This window comes from Oryctolagus cuniculus, chromosome 2, assembly GCF_964237555.1.
Source record: "Oryctolagus cuniculus chromosome 2, mOryCun1.1, whole genome shotgun sequence".
In the NCBI taxonomy this organism is placed as follows: Eukaryota; Metazoa; Chordata; class Mammalia; order Lagomorpha; family Leporidae; genus Oryctolagus; species Oryctolagus cuniculus.
The window spans coordinates 141,264,598-141,283,106 of record NC_091433.1 but is presented as its reverse complement, the minus strand read 5'-3'; the positions used below and the strand labels follow the sequence as shown (position 1 = coordinate 141,283,106).

The window sequence follows — 18,509 nt, the reverse complement described above, 5'->3', positions numbered from 1 at the left end:
ATGGAAGACATGGAAGTTCAGGACTCCTGGCTTCAGATTGGCCCAGCTCCAGCCAATGCAGCCATTTGGAGAGTGAACCAGCACGTAGAATTTATCTCTAACTTTACCATTAGTAAACAAAAAAAGAGTAATTTACCAGTGGAAAATCCACAAATTGAGATTGCGTATTAACTAAAATGAAGTTTCCCAAATCGATGAAGTAATTCTAAATGTCTACCAAAAATGTTACTAATGATTTTGTACCTATTTTGCAGACAAATATATGAAGATTCTCAATCAGCTCCATTTGCCAGTTTCTAAATTTCTACTACAATCAAGGAGGAATTACGCTTTAATTTTTTGAAAATACATAACATAGTAATTTTTTTTAACTTCGCTGAATAGTGTACTCACAGTGTCTTTCATCAGAATAAATCATGGGCCAGCATTGTGGTCCAGCACGTTAAGCTACCACCTTTAACGCCAGAATCCTATGTGGGCATCAAGGAGACCCAGACCCTTAGGTCTGGCCCAACCTCAGCTGTTGTAGTCATTTGGAGAGTGAACTAGCAGATGGAAGATCTCTTCCTGTGTCTAACTGTTCCTTTCAAAAAAAAAAATAATAAATCTTTAAAATAAATAACTGAAACAGAACAGAATTATACTACAAATACAGATGTCAGATATCCAAGTTGACTACTTAACTAAGCAGGTGACCTGTTCTTTGGCAAGTCATTTATCTTTTTTGAAGTTCAGTTTCTTCACTTTTAATGCAGACACACCAATACTTAAGCCTGCCTATCAAATGAATTGTCCATTTTGGACAATCTGGTAAGTTATAATTTAGAAGAGTGATGTAAATTTAAAGAAACTTCTGCTTTGCTCTCAAGAGAAATTTACTTTCCCAAGGTAAATAATCATCTCAATCCACTAGTGAGATAGTTTGCTGTGGTAATAGCCCAAAGCACAACTTTGGGCCTTCAACTTCTCACCAACATTCAGAAATGTTTTTGGCTTAGTAAATTGGTTCATAAAAATTAACTACAGGGGCCAGCACTGTGGCATAGTAGGCTAAGCATCTGCTTGTGGCACTGGCATCCCATATGGTATCCCAGCTGTTCCTCTTCCGATTCAGCTCTCTCCAGTTCCGATCCAGCTCTCCGGGAAAGCAGCAAAAGATGGCCCACGTGCTTTGGGGCCCCTGCACCCAGGTGGAAGACTGGAAGAAGCTCCTGGCTCCCGTTGGCCCAGCTCCAGCCACTGCAGTCACCTGGAGAGTGAACCAATGGATGGACGACCTTTCTCTGTCTCTCCCTCTATCTTTAACTCTCTCTCTCAAATAAATAAATAAATCTTTAACAAAAAAAAAGTAACCACAAAAGCAATTAACACAGAAAATTCAACGGAATAATCAAATCAATGCAACCCCACAAACTGACAAAATTTACTCAATACTCCCAAGCTTTATTTTTAAATTCCAACATTAAAGCCAAATGTTGTCTTGAAACAGCTTCAATTTTCAGGTTATCTTTCAAGGCCCTATTTTAAAGGCGAGTTGAGGGGGCAGGCGCCTAACGTGGTTCCACTGACAGATTTCAATGGGCCCTTAACCTGTTGACAAAATCCTGTCTGTACACCTATGTTTCCATGGTGAGCATTCACAGCTTTAGAATCTCAGCAAGACGAGAGATATAACTAGTAACATAAATGCTTTCACCAAAAAGTGATGGCAAAAAAAAAGTTGTACACACTTTTTAAAACCAATTTTTATTTTAATTCTATTACACTGTGCCAAATTTTAAACATTCCACATGAAGTCATTACAACAGGTCTCTGAGTACTACCATAGAACCCCACTATCCACATTATGTCTACCCTTTCTTCACACCAAAATTTTTATACACTTAAAGGTGTATCAAGGCAGACTTAAGAATGATGAGTGTAATCTCAAAGAAACAGGTTTTTGTTCTTTAAATAATTCTTTTTCAATATGAAAAGCACCACACAAAAGTATATATAATTTCTTCTCTTGGTTGCTAAAAAAGTATGGGGTGCTATACTGAACAATTAATTTTGAGCACATTTGGGGACTTCAATTACTAATCAAATATGAATTGGTGATTATCTTTGCCCAACCTATGGAGGAAAAAGGACAGACTTCTAACATAATTTTGTGAACCAAATTACTCAAAAAAAGTCAACTTTGATTCAACAAGTTTTATGAAGTTTTATGTATCACAGTCATGAATAAAAGATATTGTGGTGAGATATAGTAATACCCTTTGCTTTCAGGTAACTTAAAAGTATTGTTTGTAATACAGGAACTGCACGAAGAAAAAATGAAAGCAATTTTAAAACTACTAAGGGTGGGGGAAAAAGTACAACCTGCAATAGCTTGATATAAACTACATATAAAATTGTCGAATAATTTTTTTAAAAAAGGACGAATCACTGTGAGATGAGGGGTTAGGAGGTAGATTTTTAAACTGAGCCTTAGAGGAAATATTAAGAAACTAACTCATTTATATGAAATCCTTCATTTGCACATTAAAACAGGTTTCTTAGAAGTTCTAGATGGCCAAATTTCATGAATCTTGTTAAAGTGTTCTTACCTAAATGTAATAAAAGCTAAATTCTCTTTCAAATATCTGTATTTCTAACTCTCCATAAAACCAATGCATTTTGGGGTACTTGTCGCCAAAGCACTAGCATCATTCAATCTTCAACAGGACTTTTTGCTGGAATCCAGATGCCATCTCCTTTCAAAAGGAGAAATTAACAGACTTTTATTTCTTTAGATACCATGTTTAAAATTTTCCTAAAGTTTAAAATTTAAAAATCAACACATTTTAGATTTTTTCTGAAATATATTAGAGAGCAAGCCATCCCTTCTCCAATCTGAAAATAAAATCACAATCTCACAACTTTTATCTGAACTACAAGATACATTTATGGAAATTAAGAACTGAGGACTCATGATTACCACCATAAAGGATCTCAAAATACAAATAATCTCGAAAATTTAGGATGACACAAATATTTGATACTGTAATTGAAACAGGAGGTGAAAAAGCCTACTTCAACCTGTCAGAAGGTAAACACAGTTTAAAGTACATTAGAACCCTCAACTTTTCTTAATGCCTTTGGTGCCTACAGTGAAATTCAAACACAAATAAAATTCAAACAGAAAGAGGACAGTTCAATTTCCAAACCAGCTGTTTGAGGGAAGCTTATTAGAAAACATAAATTCCACACAGAATAAATTGAAAACCCACGTAAACTATCTGTAAATCAGTATTTTCCCATCAATCAAATTTTTATAAACTGATCTTTTCATCTAATTCACCTTTTCCAACTAGGCCGTTGGGCCCAGAAGTAGCTGACTTGCAATATGTCTTGTTTAAGCTGAGATACCATGTTGTAAGGGTCGGGGATAAAATAAAAAGGAACTGGCCATGAAAAAATTAATGTACTTTTTTTTTTTAATTACAAAAGGTGTAAGAAATAATGCATTTCATTCTAGGACACAGGCCATGGCTACCCCGAGATGGTAATGCCAGGCTCTTCTCAGGAATTTACCTTTAATACGACGAAGCGTACGCGAAAAAGAAACATCATTAACTAATTTATATTTTTAAAAGGGTATAAGGGTTCAGATCATCACTATCCCAGTTCATTTTCAGCTATTTAAGGGCTGGCAGAAGGTTTTAATACGCCCACACACCCCCAAGGGAGGGAAAAGAACCACCACCCTCCTTCCGACGAGTTTAATGAAAATTAGCAGGTAAGAGAGGCCTCGGCAGCACGCTGGAAATCAAAGAGGGCGGCCGGAGGGCTCGGACTGCGGAGCAAAGGCTCGTCCTCCGAGCCCACCTCGCCTCACCTTCCCCGCAGGACGAGGGGGCGAGGGGCTCATTATGCCGACGTTAATTGACACCTGTAATGAGGAAACTTTCCGAGAGCCGAGAGCGCTCAGGCCTGCCCGGCCCGCAGCTCCGCGGCGGCCGCCTCTCGGGCGCCCAGGTAACCGGGCCGGCCTGGGCCCGAGGCGCCGCGCCGGCCGCGCCACCGCGCACCTTCCCGGGCGCTAGGCCCGCACGCCGCCCGGCGTCGCCTCCCGCAGGCCGCGGAGCCCGGGAAGGCCGGGAAGCGGCGCGGGGACCCCAAGCCCTGCACCCCGACAGGCCGCCGGCGCGGCTACTTACTTTCATTTAACACCTCCACCAGGTCTGCGCAGTTCTCGCACATCGTTCGGCCGCCGCCCCCCCCCTCCCCCGCTTCGGATCGCACTGACTGATCCCTACCGGCGGGGGGGAGGGGAGAGAGGCGGAGGAGGGGGCCGGCCGGCCGGCGGGGCGGGGAGGCGACGAGGGCGGGCGGCGGCGGGGACGGGGCGGGGAGCAGGAGAATGGGGGAGGGGGCCGGCGGTCCCCGGAGCGGGCGGGGGAGAGGAGGGGGGCGAGGGGAGGTGCGCAGGCCGGAGGGGCGCCGAGGCGCCGGCGGCGGGGAAGGGGGGAAGGACGGGGGAGGGAGGAGGGAGGGGGCGGGTGGGGAGAGAAGCAGCAGAGTCACTTCACCGACCAGACGCCGCGGCCGCCGCCGCTGCCGCCGCCATTTTAATAGCGCGCTCGGGCTGCGCTCGGCTCTTTCCGCCCGGGCGAAGGAGCCGAGGAGAGGCGCCTCGCGCTCTCATTCCTCCGCCTCCCTCCCTCTGCTCTCCTCCCGCCCTCCCACCTTCCCTCCGCACACACGCCGCACGCTCCACACCCCGCCGTGGCCGGCTCGCCGCCCTCCCTTTCCTCTTCCGTCCGGCTTCCCCGCCCTTGGTCCACCCCCTCCGCGCGCTCGTCCACCCCGCCCAGCCCGGATCTCTGTCAGCGGCCGGAAGGGAAACGCGAAGCCAGCGCGGCCGCGGGGGGAGTCCGGGTGAGTCGGAGAAGATGGCGGAGGCGCCGTGCGGGTCGCGGTTGCGCGGCGTCGCCCACCGCGGCCCGCTGCACCGACGCGGAGAGCCGCTGGCGGGACCGGGGCACTTGCGCCGCCCTGTCCCCCGCCCCTGCGCCTCGCCGTTTATCCTCGGGGCCCTCGAAGGGGCTTGGGCGCTGCTTTCTCGCGGGTCCCCCGCCCCTGCGCTCCGGCCTTCGGGTTGGGGGAAGCCGTTGAGGTCAACGGGGGTGCGGGGCCGGGGCGACGCGGCAGCCAAGGCTCGGGCTCGGCCCTCTCCCCCGTGGGGCTCAAGAGTGGAACAGCCCAGGGCCCGGCCTAACCTGCCTCGGGATTTATCGCTGCCCCGGGAGTCTGAGGCTCATCGGTCCCGAAGCAGGAAGACACCTTGATGGCACCAGAAATGGCGGGGTAGTGTTGACATGGCAGCTCCTCGTCCTCACGCAAGGGGGCCCTTCGCCATGTGCCAGTTCACGCTGGCCCCTGAAATGGCGTGGGCTGCGCTCGGCGGGAGAGCGCACGACCAGGATGTTAAAATGAGAAGCGAAGAACAGGTGAGGGAAGGGGCACGAGCTGGAGCCCGGCGGTGCCGCTAGTGGGGAAGGCGCTCTCCCACCTGCCTCGCCCCCACCTGTTTACGCAGAGATGCGACTGCACAGCCCTGCAGGGGGTGTCCACCGTGTCCTCAGAAAGGTAGCCAAGGCACCATTTCAGGCAGGGCTCAAGGAGTTTTTTCACACCCGGCTCGGCTTGCCTCCGCCACCTTCCCTGCATGCTTTGCCATGTTGCACCAAGTTGGTAGCGTTTCTCCCTGAACCTGCCTTAGGTGATTCTTGGGTGCCTTCATCTTCCTTATCTTTCCCACAAAATTCCGGCTTCTTGAATTTGGACTCTGTAGCAGAGTCCATCCAACAGCTGTTCCCAACCACTCCTCTTCCCTGCCAACTGGACCCAACAGTTTTCCAGGTGATAACAAGGAGAATGTGATTGTTTAAAAACAAACATGGCCATCTGATTTTTCTACCACTACCCATGTAATTGAGTTCTTACCCATGGTATCCAAGCAGAAATCTGCAGGGTGGGTATTTTAAGAAGAATTGCTCTTTCCTATTTAAAAGATCAGCTAATAGGCCTTTTATACCCTTGTCTTCCTTCCGCCTAAAACATAATCTTGATGCACAAAGAAATGTCCAGTTTGTAATTTTTTTAAACCATGAAACCACAAATAGGATAAAAGCTAACTACATTTGGTAATGCAGAATAATAAAGTGTGGGTCTCTGGTGCATTTTTTGAACAGCTGCCTATCCTCAGACTGCTTATATGAGAAAAATAAATATTTTTCTTTTAGTCATTTCTAGATTTCCATTACTTGTAACTAAACACATTCCTCACTCCTGATTATTTGTTTCTGTCAACTATGCTTTTAACACCATGCAGGGGAACCAGCGTTGTAGCATGGCAGTTCAAGCTGCTCCACTTCCAGTCCAGCTCCCAGCTAATGGCCTGGGAAAAGCAGTAGAAGATGACCTGAGTGTTTGGAGCCCTGTGCTGACTGGGAAACCTAGGAGAGGCTCCTGACTCCTGGTCTCTGGGTAGGCCAGCCCTAGCTATTGTGGCCCTCTGGGGAGTGAACCAGCAAATTGAAGACTTCTCTTGACCTCTCTCTCTCTCACTCTGAATTTCAAATAAATCTTTAAAAAAAGATACCCGGGGCCGGCATTGTGGCGCAGCAGGTTAACACCTTGGCCTGAAGTGCCAGCATCCCATGTGGGCGCCGGTTCTAGTCCCGGCTGCTCCACTTCCAGTCCAGCTCTCTGCTATGGCCTGGGAAAGCAGTAGAAGATGGACCAAGTCCTTGGGACCCTGCACCCACTTGGGAGACTCGGAAGAAGCTCCTGGCTCCTGGCTTCAGATCAGCATAGCTCCGGCCGTTGCGGCCATTTGGGGAGTGAACCAGCGGATGGAAGACCTCTCTGTCTCTACCTCTCTGTGTAACTCTGTCTTTCAAATAAATAAATCTTAAAAAAAAAAAAAAGATTAAACCCATAGAGAACTACTATGCCTATGGATGTAAGTTGTTTCCTTCCTGTTTTCTTTTTCCCCCTTAAAAATATAAACTGCCTTTCTTTTCTGAGCTTGTCTGTGCCTTCATCCATACATCATCATGCCTTGAAAAATTGAGCAAAACAAAGACTTTCTGCATGCAGCCAGATGAAAGGAAGGAAAGTGTCAAAATTAGGATAATGTGAAATGTTCAGTATAGTAGATAGCTTTATACCTTGGTCATCATAAATAAGAAGATACATAGATTTGTTTTTAATAATTGTTTATTTGAAAGAGATCTTCCATCCCCTAGTTCATTTTCCAGATGGCCACAATGAAACCAGAAGCCTCATCCTGTTCACCCACATGGCTACCGGTTCCATCTTCCAGAAGTGGAGCAACCAGGACAGGAACCAATCCCCATGTGAGATGCTGGTTCACAGGCAGTGGCTTAACCTGATAATACACCTCAACGCTGGCCCTTAAAAAAAATTTTTTTTTTAATTTTTTTTAACAGAGTGGACAGTGAGTTCACCCTCCAATGGCCGCTGCGGCACATCGCGCTGATCTGAAGCCAGGAGCCAGGTGCTTCTCCTGGTCTCCCATGCAGGTGCAGGGCCCAAAGATTTGGGCCATCCTCCACTGCACTCCCAGGCCATAGTAGAAAGCTGGCCTGGAAGAGGGGCAACCGCGACAGAATCCGACACCCCGACCGGGACTAGAACCCAGTGTGCTGGTGACACAGGCGGAGGATTAGCCTGTTGAGCCGCGGTGCCGGCCAAATCTTTATTTTTTAAAACTAACGGCCCGGCGCCGTGGCTCACTTGGGTGATCCTCCGCCTATGGCGCCGGCACTCCGGATTCTAGTCCCGGTTGCTCCTCTTCCAGTCCAGCTCTCTGCTGTGGCCTGGGAGGGCAGTGGAGGATGGCCCAGGTCCTTGGGCCCTGCACCCGCATGGGAGACCAGGAGGAAGCACCTGGCTCATGGCTTCGGATTGGCGCAGCACGCCAGCCATAGCGGCCATTTGGGGGGTGAACCAATGGAAAAAGAAGACCTTTCTCTTTCTCTCACTAACTTTGCTTGTTTTAAAATGGTTTGAGAATGTAAAGAATTATGTGTTCATTGTTCTGCAAGCATCTACCTCAGGGCTCAATAAACTTTCTCCATAAAAGGCAGATAGTAAATTTGGGGTAGGGGACATATAGATCTGTTACCACATTTCTCAACTATTAATATGAAAGCACCCATATATAATACACAACAGAATAAGTGTGGTGTTGTTCAAATAAAACTTTATGGGTTTTCAAATTTGTATGATTTTCATGTGTCAAAATATGATTTTTTTCTACCATTTAAAATATAAAAACCATCCTACCTGACAAGCTGTACAAAATATATTACAGGCCAGATTTGGGCTGTGAGCTATAGTTTACCAGTCTTACCTACCTGTACCGATTGTTAGACCAAGGCATAGAAGTCATGAAAAACAAGGTCATCTGCCTCCTAACTAGACTCTGCTCGTCTATGCTAAGTTGGTATGTTCTATGCATTCTAAAAGAATCATGAGGGACCAGCATGGTGGTACAGCGTGTACTAAGCCACTGCCACCTGAGCTCCAGTGATAATGCAGCTCCTTGCTACTGTTGCCTGGGAAAGCAGAAGACGGCCCAAGTCTTTGGGCCTCTTCCACTCACAGAGGGACCTAGATGGAACTGAAGGCTCCTGGCTTCAGGTTGACCCAGTGCCAGCCACTTTGGCCATTCTGTCTCTGCAACTCTGCCTTTTAAATACGAAATTAAATGTTTAAAAAATAAATAGGAGCCTGCAGCATGGCGTAGTGGGCTAAGCCTCCATATGGATGATGGTTCCAGTACCGGCTGCTCCACTTCCAATCCAGCTCTCCACTATGGCCTGGGAAAGGTAGGGCCTGCACTGCATGGGAAACCCAGAAGAAGCTCCTGGCTCCTGGCTTCAAATTGGCTCAGCTCCAGCCGTTGCAGCCATTTGGGGAGTGAACCAGCAGATGAAAGACCTTTCTCTGCCTCTCTGTAACTCCACCTTTCAAATAAATAAATCTTTAAAATATATACATATATAAAATAATAAAAAATAAGTAAATTCAAGAATGATGAAACTGTGCAAAATAACTCTCAAGTTCTTGTGAATTCGAAGATCAAACCCAATAATCAGCAGTGTCCAGTCTACCTTTGGTAGCTAGATGATTGGTAAGCATGTTTTTAGTATTTTGTTTACATGTCTCCCTCTAGTGGTAGAACTATTATTTGAGTAAAATATGATCTACAATATGAAATTTCTGTCTAGTTCGTAGTATATTCCTAAGCACTTGTTTGAAAAGCAATCCCATATAAACAACTTTGGAAAATTAATACTTAGAATTATTTTTCCTTCTTAGCATTCTGGTTGTTGCTGTTGGACAAAGAATTTTAACCTTTTTATTGTCCCTAAAGTTTGAGGTTAAAGCTTGCTGTTACTAACCACTAAGCACCAACATCATATACTTTAAAAACAGGAAAGAGAAGGCAAAGTGATAATGGCCTCTGTTGGCTTTGATGCCTCCAAACAAAGAATGCCATAAGACAACAAGTGAAAATAGTTTGTTTCTATGTCATCCTAAAACTGGTAGCAGAGTGGAGAAGTGAGACAGGAAATGGGGGAGGGTTATTTAAACAAGGATTCATTATAAAGCCCTTTACTCCTGAGTGTAATAGGAGTTTAATCCTTAATCTCATTGAGAAACTACATACTAGTATAAAACATATGCTTCAAAATTGTCTCACTCACACCCCTCTCTAGTCATACACTGAGTATCACAACAGGGACAGGTTGTAGAAAGCAAAACAGGCTCCTCTTTGCTCAGGAAGTCAGAGAAAAACCTTAGGCATACAAATTTAGGTGCTAGCTGTTGAAAGTCCAGCCATTGCCCACTTAAGTGATAACTAGGGGATACAGGCCAACTACTGACAGTATCTGGTGTATTCTGTTTTGAATACAGATATTATATCTTGAGTAGCAGCTTTCATCCTGAAACAAAGCCTGATAGCAAAAAGCAGAAGCCAGCCATTGAAGATGGCAAAATGAAAGAGAAAATTTGTGTTACCAGTGACTTTGCTGAGCAGCTGACCAGCTAGCAACCGTCTATTTGCTATATAAGATCTTTTGGCCATTAACAAAAAGTCTGGAAAATACTACTCAAATTTTTGTGGCCCAGTGCAGTTATTAGAATAACATAGACATGGGGCCGGCGCCATGGCTCACTTGGTTAATCCTCCGCCTGTGGTGCCGGCATCCCATATGGGCTCCGGGTTCTAGTCCCGGCTCTGCTGTGGCCCGGGAAGGCAGTGGAGTATGGCCCAAGTGCTTGGGCCCCTGTACCTGCGTGGGAGATCAGGAAGAAGCACCTGGCTCCTGGCTTCAGATCGGCATAGCGCCAGCCATAGCGGCCATTTCAGAGGTGAACCAATGGAAGGAAGACCTTCCTATCTCTCTCACTGTATATAACTCTACCCGTCAAAAAAAAAAAAAAAAGACTAATGCCCCCACCAAGATGTCCCTGTCCTAACCTCCAAGATCTGTGAATATGGGGCTTCACATGGCAAAAGGGACTCTGCAAGTGAGATTGAATTTAGGACATTGAGACGAGTAGTCTGGATTATTCAGGTGGGCTCAGTATTGACCTTAAAAACAGCCTTTCCCAGCTGCGTTCAGAGAGAGCTATAACTGTATAAGAACGGTCTAAAAGATGCAACATTGCTGGTTTTGAAGACAGTGGAAGGATGCTAGATGCCAACAAATGTGGATAAACTCTAGAGAAGCTGGAAAAGACAAGGTCACTCAGCCTACAGCAGTGACCATAGCACTGCTGACGACACTAATCTTAGCCCAGGGAGATCCAGGTTGGACTGCTAGCATAGGGGACACTAAAATAAATGGTTTGGGGCAGGTGTTAGGTGCAGCAGAATGAGCCACTACTTGGCCTGCATCCCCATACAATTCCTAGGATTGAGTCCTGCCTCTGCTTCCAATCCAGCTGCCTGCTCGTATTCCTGGAACAGCAATCGAGGCCTCAAGTACTTGGGTCACTACCTCTTGTTCAGGAGACCTGAATGGAGTTCTAGGCTCCTGTCTTCAGCCTGGCCCAGCCCTGGCCATTGTGGCCATTTGGGGGAGTGAGCCGCCAATGGATGGAAGATATTCTCTCTCTCTCTCTCTCATTGCTTTTCAGATGAATAAAATGTTTGAAGAACAACAGTTGCTGGATGTGACAATTTGCAAATGGATCCTCTGTGTGCTGGATCTTTTTCTCACTCCTACATTGGCTTTGTTTATTCTCACCCACCTCTGAACACTGCAGGGGCCAGGGCTGAGTGCTCCACTGAACCTCATGGACTTTTTAGGTGATTGTCTCCAGCCCTATGGTTTGAAATATAGCCTAACTACTGAATTCATATCTCTAACTGAATCTAAGTATCATGACATGAAATTTTTGCATACATAATGAGAATTTCTTTAAAGATTCATTAATTCTATTTGAAAGGCTGAGTGAGAGAGAGATAGGGAGAGACAGAGAGGAAAGATCTGCCATCCGCTGATTCCCTCCACAAATGCCAACAATGGCTGGGCCTCAGCCAGGCCAAAGCTGGGAGTCCAGCATTCCCTCCTGGTCTCTCATGTGTGGCAGGAACTCAAGTAGTTGGATCGTCATCTGCTGCCTCTCAGGTGCTTAAGCAGGAAGCTGGATCCAAAGTGAAGTGTGGAGAAGCTGGGGCTTGAGCTAGTATGGGGTACAGGTGTTCTAAGTAGCACTTAACCCACTACATCACAATGCCCTCACTTCTAATGAGTATTTCAAACTTAACAGGTCCAAACTGGAATTTAGAATTATTTCTACCAAACATGCTCCTTTCCCAGTCTATCTCTTTTTAGTAAATGACAACTTTATTTAGCCAGCTGCTTAGGCCAGAAATCTTGACTTCTTTTCTCTCACACTCCATCAACAGTGCAAATCCTATTGGACTGGCTTTCCAAACACATCTAGAATCTGACTACTTCTATTCTATTACGAGTTGTAGTCACTCCTGCCTGGATTATAAATTGAATATGATTTCTCTGACAAAAACCTCCAGTGGCTTCTATTGTTCAAAATAAAATGCATAGCCCTTGCTATGACCTTTAAAATCCCTACATGATCTGACCCCTGATCATCTCTGACCTTGGTTCTCCATCCATCTTCTAACTCATTCCACCCTGGCCACATTAAACCCATTGCTGTTGCTCTAAGAATGATTTTCAGCCAAAGACATTTTCTCCTCAGGAAATCTTTGTCAAATGCCTGCAGACATGTGAGGTTGTCCCAGCTGGGGAAGGGGCCTGCTTCTGGCATCCCATGAGGACAGGCCCGGGATACTGCTGACATCTTACCACTCACAGAACGGCCCATGCAGCAAAGCAGGCTCCTACCCCAAATGTTGCCTGTGCCAGAGTTGAGATAGCCGGCATAGTACATCATGGATGTTCTGCCTTCAGACCTTTGTGCTCATGGCTCCATCTTCCCTGAATGCTTTTCTCTAGGTTGTCACATGGCTTACTTCCTGACTTGCTATGCAGACATCACCTGCAGGCATTCCATATGCCTGTGATGAATACGATGGTTTCTTAGCCATTCTCTACTCCCACTAGAATCTGTTCCAAAGGAACTCAACCTCTTATTTTTCCTCCTTTCTTGTAACCTGAGCATGCAGGATGTGTGGTGGCTCAATGGCCATTTAGCTAAATCATTTGAGGACATTGGGTTAGATGCTTTCTTTAAAGTCTGTAATTCTGAATTATGAAGAATTCCCTAGTATAAATGTGATCTGGACTAAACAGTTTTAACTGTTCTATAAATCTTCTTTTTCAAAAAGATTTCTTTATTTTCAAAGTCAGAGTTACAGAGAAAGACAATCCTGGTACACTCCCTAGCCTACCACAATGATCAGCACAAAGCCAGGCTGAAGCCAGGAGCCAGGAGCTTCATTTAAGTCTCTCATGTGGATGGCAGGGGGCCAAGCACTTTAGCCATCCTCTACTGCTTTCCTCAAGCCCACTAGCAGGGAGCTGCATCAGAAGTAGAGCAGCCAGGACCCATAGGCAGCAGCTTTCACACATCACCTGCCTCAATCTGCTGCCTTTCTATAGCATGAAGCAGAGCTATCTTTGGTAACTTAAATTCAGCATTAGGCAGAATATCACGTTAGAGTACTGAGCTACATACAGTAATTTCCCTCAATTCATACTAGAAGATGAAGATCTAGAAATTACTCTTCTTTTCTTGGTGATCAAGACAAATAGATGTGTCAAATTTCACTGGTGATTCAGGGAACAAGATTCCATCTAGCCTTATTAGGAGTTATTGCCCTGGCAAGATGAGAATCATGGAGCTCTCATTATGGCCTTGAAACAGTTCAAAGTTTGATTAATGTGTCTAACTGCCCCTCCACATTTTGGAGCCTATTTATGACAGTTCTTAAATTGTTCACCATAGCTCAAGAGCAGAACACTTTGCCACAGATCAACACTTACCCGAGAATGTACTCTACAGTCAAACCTGTCCCTTGTCATACCAGCTCTCTTCATTTCTGTGTATTTTGTCTTTGGATTTATTTATTTTGAAAGTTAGAGATGGAGAGAAATCTTCCACCCACTGGTTCACTCCCCAGATGGCTGCGGCAGCCAGCACTGGTCCAGGCCAAAGCCATGTGCTTCATCTGGGTCTCCCACTGGGATGGCAGGAGCCTTAACACTTGAGCCATCTTCCACTGCTTTTCCCAGGCTATTAGTAGGCAGCTGGATCACAAGTGAACATGAACCATTGCCCATATGCGATGCCAGCATCCACAAGTGGCAGCTTAACCCACTATGCCATGTCACTGGCCCCAAACCTTTGTCTTAATTTTACTTTTATCCTTCATGACCTCAATCTGTGCCTTTTTCTTCTTTCTTATTTTCCGTTATCAAAGCCTGAGTAAATAAATATTTTCATGTGAGCATTGGGTTTTTCTTTAGCTTCCATAGATGAGACTTTTTTTTCTCCCTCTGATCCTATTAGAAATTTAGTAAAAACTTTCAAGCTACTGCTTTCAAGAATAGCTAAAAATGTGTCGCAAATTCCATCATTGCTTTGTGTTTTTTTGTTGCTGAAATAAATGGAAGCAGGATGCAGAAACTCAGCAAGACTACACTTCTGGAAGTCTCTTTTCTCTCTTTAGTAACTCTGCCTTTCAAATAAATAAGTAAATCCTTTTTATAAAAAATCAGTGTAAAAGTAGAGTTATGTCAAGGATGCTTATTGAGCCATCCAGTGCTTACATTGCTAAAACTTTCCCAACACAAATTTGCCAATGAGGAGTGAATAAATAATATTAAAAAATTAAATGGCAAATTGAACTAAAAGATAAAGCATTGACAGGCATTTGACTCAGCAACCAAGACACCAGTTAAGATGTCTACATCCCTGGGGCCGATGCTGTGGTGCCCTGACCTGAAGCACCGGCGTCCCATATGGGCACCAGTTGGAGATCCAGCTGCTCCACTTCCGATCTGGCTCTCTGCTGTGGCCTGGGAAAGCAGTAAAAGATGTCCCAAGTCCTTGGGCCCTTACACCTGAGTGGGAGACCCGGAAGAAAGTCCAACCATTGTGGCCAATTGGGGAGTGAACCATTGGATGGAAGACCTCTGACTCTCTTTTTTATAAAAAAAACAAAACTAAATCACTTACAGAAGCAACACTTTTAAAAAGATGCCTACATCCCTTACTGGAATGCCTGGGTTCCAATTCTGACTTCAGCTTCTGGCCAATGCAGACACTGGGAGACAGCAGATGATAGCTCAAGTAATTGTGTTGCTGCAAGCGACACACACAAAAAACTCCTATATGCATTCATTCCCTTAAATGCCTACAATGGCCAGGGCTCAATCAGAATGAAGTCAAGAGCTAGAAACTCCATCCATATCTCACATGAAGGTGGCAAGAACTCAACTACTTGGCCCACTGCAGCTGTCTCTTGTGGTCTGCATTAAAAGGAATACTGGAACCAAGACCTGGAGCAGGGAGACAAACCCAAGCACTTCAATGTGTGAATTAGGCATCTTAGTGTCTTCACTACTAGGCCCAACTCACATGCTAACACTAGTCCTATCACCAGATACAGTCAGAAGCCTTTAGTTTTGTTCTTATAATCAATGATTATCTCATAACATTCAAAGTGCTTCTGTTTCCTTGATTGATACTAAAGCTATGTACTTTAGTAGTATACTTTTTTTTTCCCCAAAGAGTTATTTACTTACTTGAAAGTCAGTTACACACACAGAGGAGAGGCAGAGAGAGTCTTCCATTCACTAGTTCACTCCCCAATTGGCCACAATGGCCGGAGCTGTGCCGATCTGAAGTCAAAAGCCAAGAGCTTCTTCTGGGTCTCTCATGGGGGTGCAGGGGCCCAAGGACTTGGACCATCTTCTACTGCCTTCCCAGGCCATAGCAGAGAGCAGGATTGGAAATAGAGCAGCCAGGTCTTGAACTGGCACCCATACGGGATGCCGGCACTGCAGGCGGCGGCTTTACCTGCTACACCACAGCGCTGGCCCTTATTAACTTTTATTATTTTAAAATTAAAGTCACAGTCAACTTATCATTGAAGAAACTGTGCCAGATAAAAATAAGCAAAAAGAACATTGCATAATCCTTCCAACAAAAGTGCCAATCCATTGTTAATGTTTTCTCAGTCTTTTTTTCTTAGGATTTATTTATTTGAAAGGCAGAGTTAGAGAAGGACAGAGATCTCCCATTTGTTGGTTCACCCAGTAAATGGCTGTGAAGGTTGGTTGGGGGCTGAGCCAGGCCAAAGCCAGGAACTGCATCCAGTGGGTGGCAGGGGCACACTGCAGGGAACAGAACAGGAAATGGGGCAGTTTGCGCTGTCACCCAGGATGAGAACAGGATGGAGTTTCTACTTATAGGCTTCCATGTGAAACAGTCCTGGCTGTTGCAGGCATTTTGGGAATGAACCAGCAGATGAGGAGTTGCCTCTTCCTTTCAAACAGATGAAAATACGCATTAAAAAAAAAAAAAAAAAACTCCAGTATTTCATCTGTAAAGTTCAAATGTAAGCAGTTTTTCCATGGAGCAAGTCCTTTTTTCCTTTACAGAGAGAAAGGTCTTCCTTTTGCCGTTGGTTCACCCTCCAATGGCAAGAGCCAGGTACTCATCCTGGTCTCCCATGGGGTGCAGGACCCAAGGACTTGGGCCATCCTCCACTGCACTCCCTGGCCACAGCAGAGAGCTGGCCTGGAAGAGGGGCAACCTGGACAGAATCCGGCACCCCGACAGGGACTGGAACCCGGTATGCCGGCGCCACAAGGCGGAGGATTAGCCTAGTGAGCCGCAGCGCCGGCCAGGATGTTTATTTGACAACAGCAAGGCACCAGGCACTGCAGCTGCATCTCAGCTCATTTAGTACTATGAGGTGTTCCTTGGACTTTGCAGTCCTGAGTGGAAGCTTTCTTCCTCTTTGTCATCTAAGAGGTATTGCTGAAATTCCAGCAACTCCATTTGGTATTGGGGTATTATCCAGAAGGTGATAGGAAAAAAAAAATGCACATTTTTGGGGTCCCAGTTATGTAAATCTCCACTCCAAGTGTTAGACTGGTTAACTTGACTTCACTCACATGACAATGAAATGATAGTTCCTGTAATATATATCCTATTAAACATAAGCACTTTCCCGCCTGCAGCGCTGGTACCTCAGGTTCTAGTCCCGGTTGGGGTGCCAGATTTTGTCCTGGTTGCTCCTCTTCCAGTCCAGCTCTCTGCTGTTGCCCGGGAAGGCAGTGGAGGATGGCCCAAGTGCTTGGGCCTGCACCCACATGGAAGACCAGGAGGAAGCACCTGGCTCCTGATCGGCGCAGTGTGCCGGCCACTTGGGGGGTAAACCAACGGAATACCTTTCTCTCTAACTCTGCCTGTTAAAAAAACACGACAGCAGGGGCTGCCATCTTGCATAGCAGGTAGAGCCACTGCCTTTGACACTGGCATCCCATATGGCCAATGGTTTGTGTCCCAGCTGCCTTTTTTTTTCAGATCTTATTTATTTAAAACGCAGAGTTACAGAACTGGAAGCAGAGGCAAAGAAAGGTTTTCTATCCACTGGTTCACTCCCCAGATGCCTGCAACATCCGGACTAAAACTTGCACCCGTAAGAGATGCTGGCACTTCATGCAGTGGTTTTACCCACTATACCACAGCGCCAGCTCCAACTGTTGTTTTGATCTAGCTCCCTGCTAATGACATAGGGAAAGCAGAGGAAATTATTCGGCGTCCTGGGAAATCCTGCACCCATAAGGGAGAGTAGTATGGAGTTTTGTGCTCCTGGCTTTGGCCTGGCCCAGCCCTGGCCATTGCCGTCATTTGGAAAGTGAACCAGTGGATGGAAGACCAGTCTCTGCTTTTCAAATAAACCAACCTTAACAGAAAATGAAATAAATATGAGTGAAATTTCTAGGCCTCCAGAATACTGGCAGGGGCCTGGGTAGTTGGGCCATCATCTGCAACTTTCTCAGGTGTACTAGCACAGAGCTGATTCAGAAGCAGAGCAGCCGGGATTCTAACCAGCATTCACATGCGATGCCAGCAATACACACACCAGGCTAACCCACTATGCCACAATATCAGCCCCTTGCTAATCTCAATAACCTAAGAAAATATCAAATATAAATACTTAAATATATGTAAAAAATTTATCTAGAAAGTAACCAAATTTAAAGAAAACAAAAAAAGAAAAAATAAAAGAGCCACAAAACTAAAAAATTCTGACTACCAACCAATGCAAACCATGAACCTAAACTTGAATACCTTGGAAAAATATTAAGCCACATTTACATGAGTTGGGGAAATCTGAGTTAGAACCTGATACAATACGGCATTACTCTTGCATTGTTCTTATAAGAGTGTATACCAGGGGCTGGTGCCGTGGCTCACTTGGTTAATCCTCCACCTGTGGCGCCGACATCCCATATGGTCGCCAGTTCTAGTCCAGGCTGCTCCCCTTCCAATACAGCTCTCTGCTGTGACCTGGGAAAGCAGTAGAAGGTGGCTCAAATGCTTGGGCCTCTGCAGCTGTATGGGAAACCAGGAAGAAGCCCCGGCTCCTGGCTTCAAATTAGCACAGCTCCGGCCACGGCAGCCATTTGGGGAGTGAACCAATGGAAGGAAGAGCTTTCTCTCTATCTCCCTGTCTATAACTCTATCTCTCAAATAAATAAATAAATAAATAAAATATTTAAAAAAACATATGCCAAAGACAAAGTACATATGGTAGAAAAAGTACAAGACATCATTTCATTCTTGCTTGCCTCAAATCAAATGTCTGCACCATATGCATAAGCCCACCAAAGTAGATTAAGTAGAGCCAGTGTATGACACAGTGTGTTAAGCCACCACTTGTGATGCTTGCATCCTGCGTGGGTGACAGTTCATCCTGGCTACTCCAC

At 45.5% G+C, this 18,509-nt stretch overlaps 1 protein-coding gene and 1 long non-coding RNA gene across 10 annotated transcripts in view; one reads left to right on the top strand and one right to left on the bottom strand.

Annotated features, from left to right (window-relative positions):
• Positions 1 to 4,789, bottom strand: part of USP34 (ubiquitin specific peptidase 34) — a 235,198-nt gene extending 230,409 nt beyond the window's left edge. For 5 of the 9 annotated variants that reach the window (XR_011386628.1, XM_051838286.2, XM_051838305.2 and 2 more), the window contains exon 1: positions 4,185 to 4,789. Coding sequence is in view for 5 of the 9 variants with exons in the window: in XM_051838286.2 (XP_051694246.1) it covers positions 4,185 to 4,227 (43 nt within the window). In the remaining 4 variants the exon portion in view is untranslated. Of the gene's footprint in view, positions 1 to 393; positions 1,250 to 2,591; positions 2,739 to 4,184 lie in introns of those variants that run through there. The other 4 variants (XM_051838326.2, XM_070069080.1, XM_070069079.1 and 1 more) reach the window with 3 other exon arrangements.
• On the top strand, positions 4,767 to 6,614 carry LOC138848614 (uncharacterized). The gene is made up of 2 exons (XR_011386629.1): positions 4,767 to 4,905; positions 6,362 to 6,614. It is a non-coding gene; the product is annotated as an uncharacterized lncRNA (long non-coding RNA).
• The last annotated feature ends 11,895 nt before the right edge of the window (positions 6,615 to 18,509 follow it).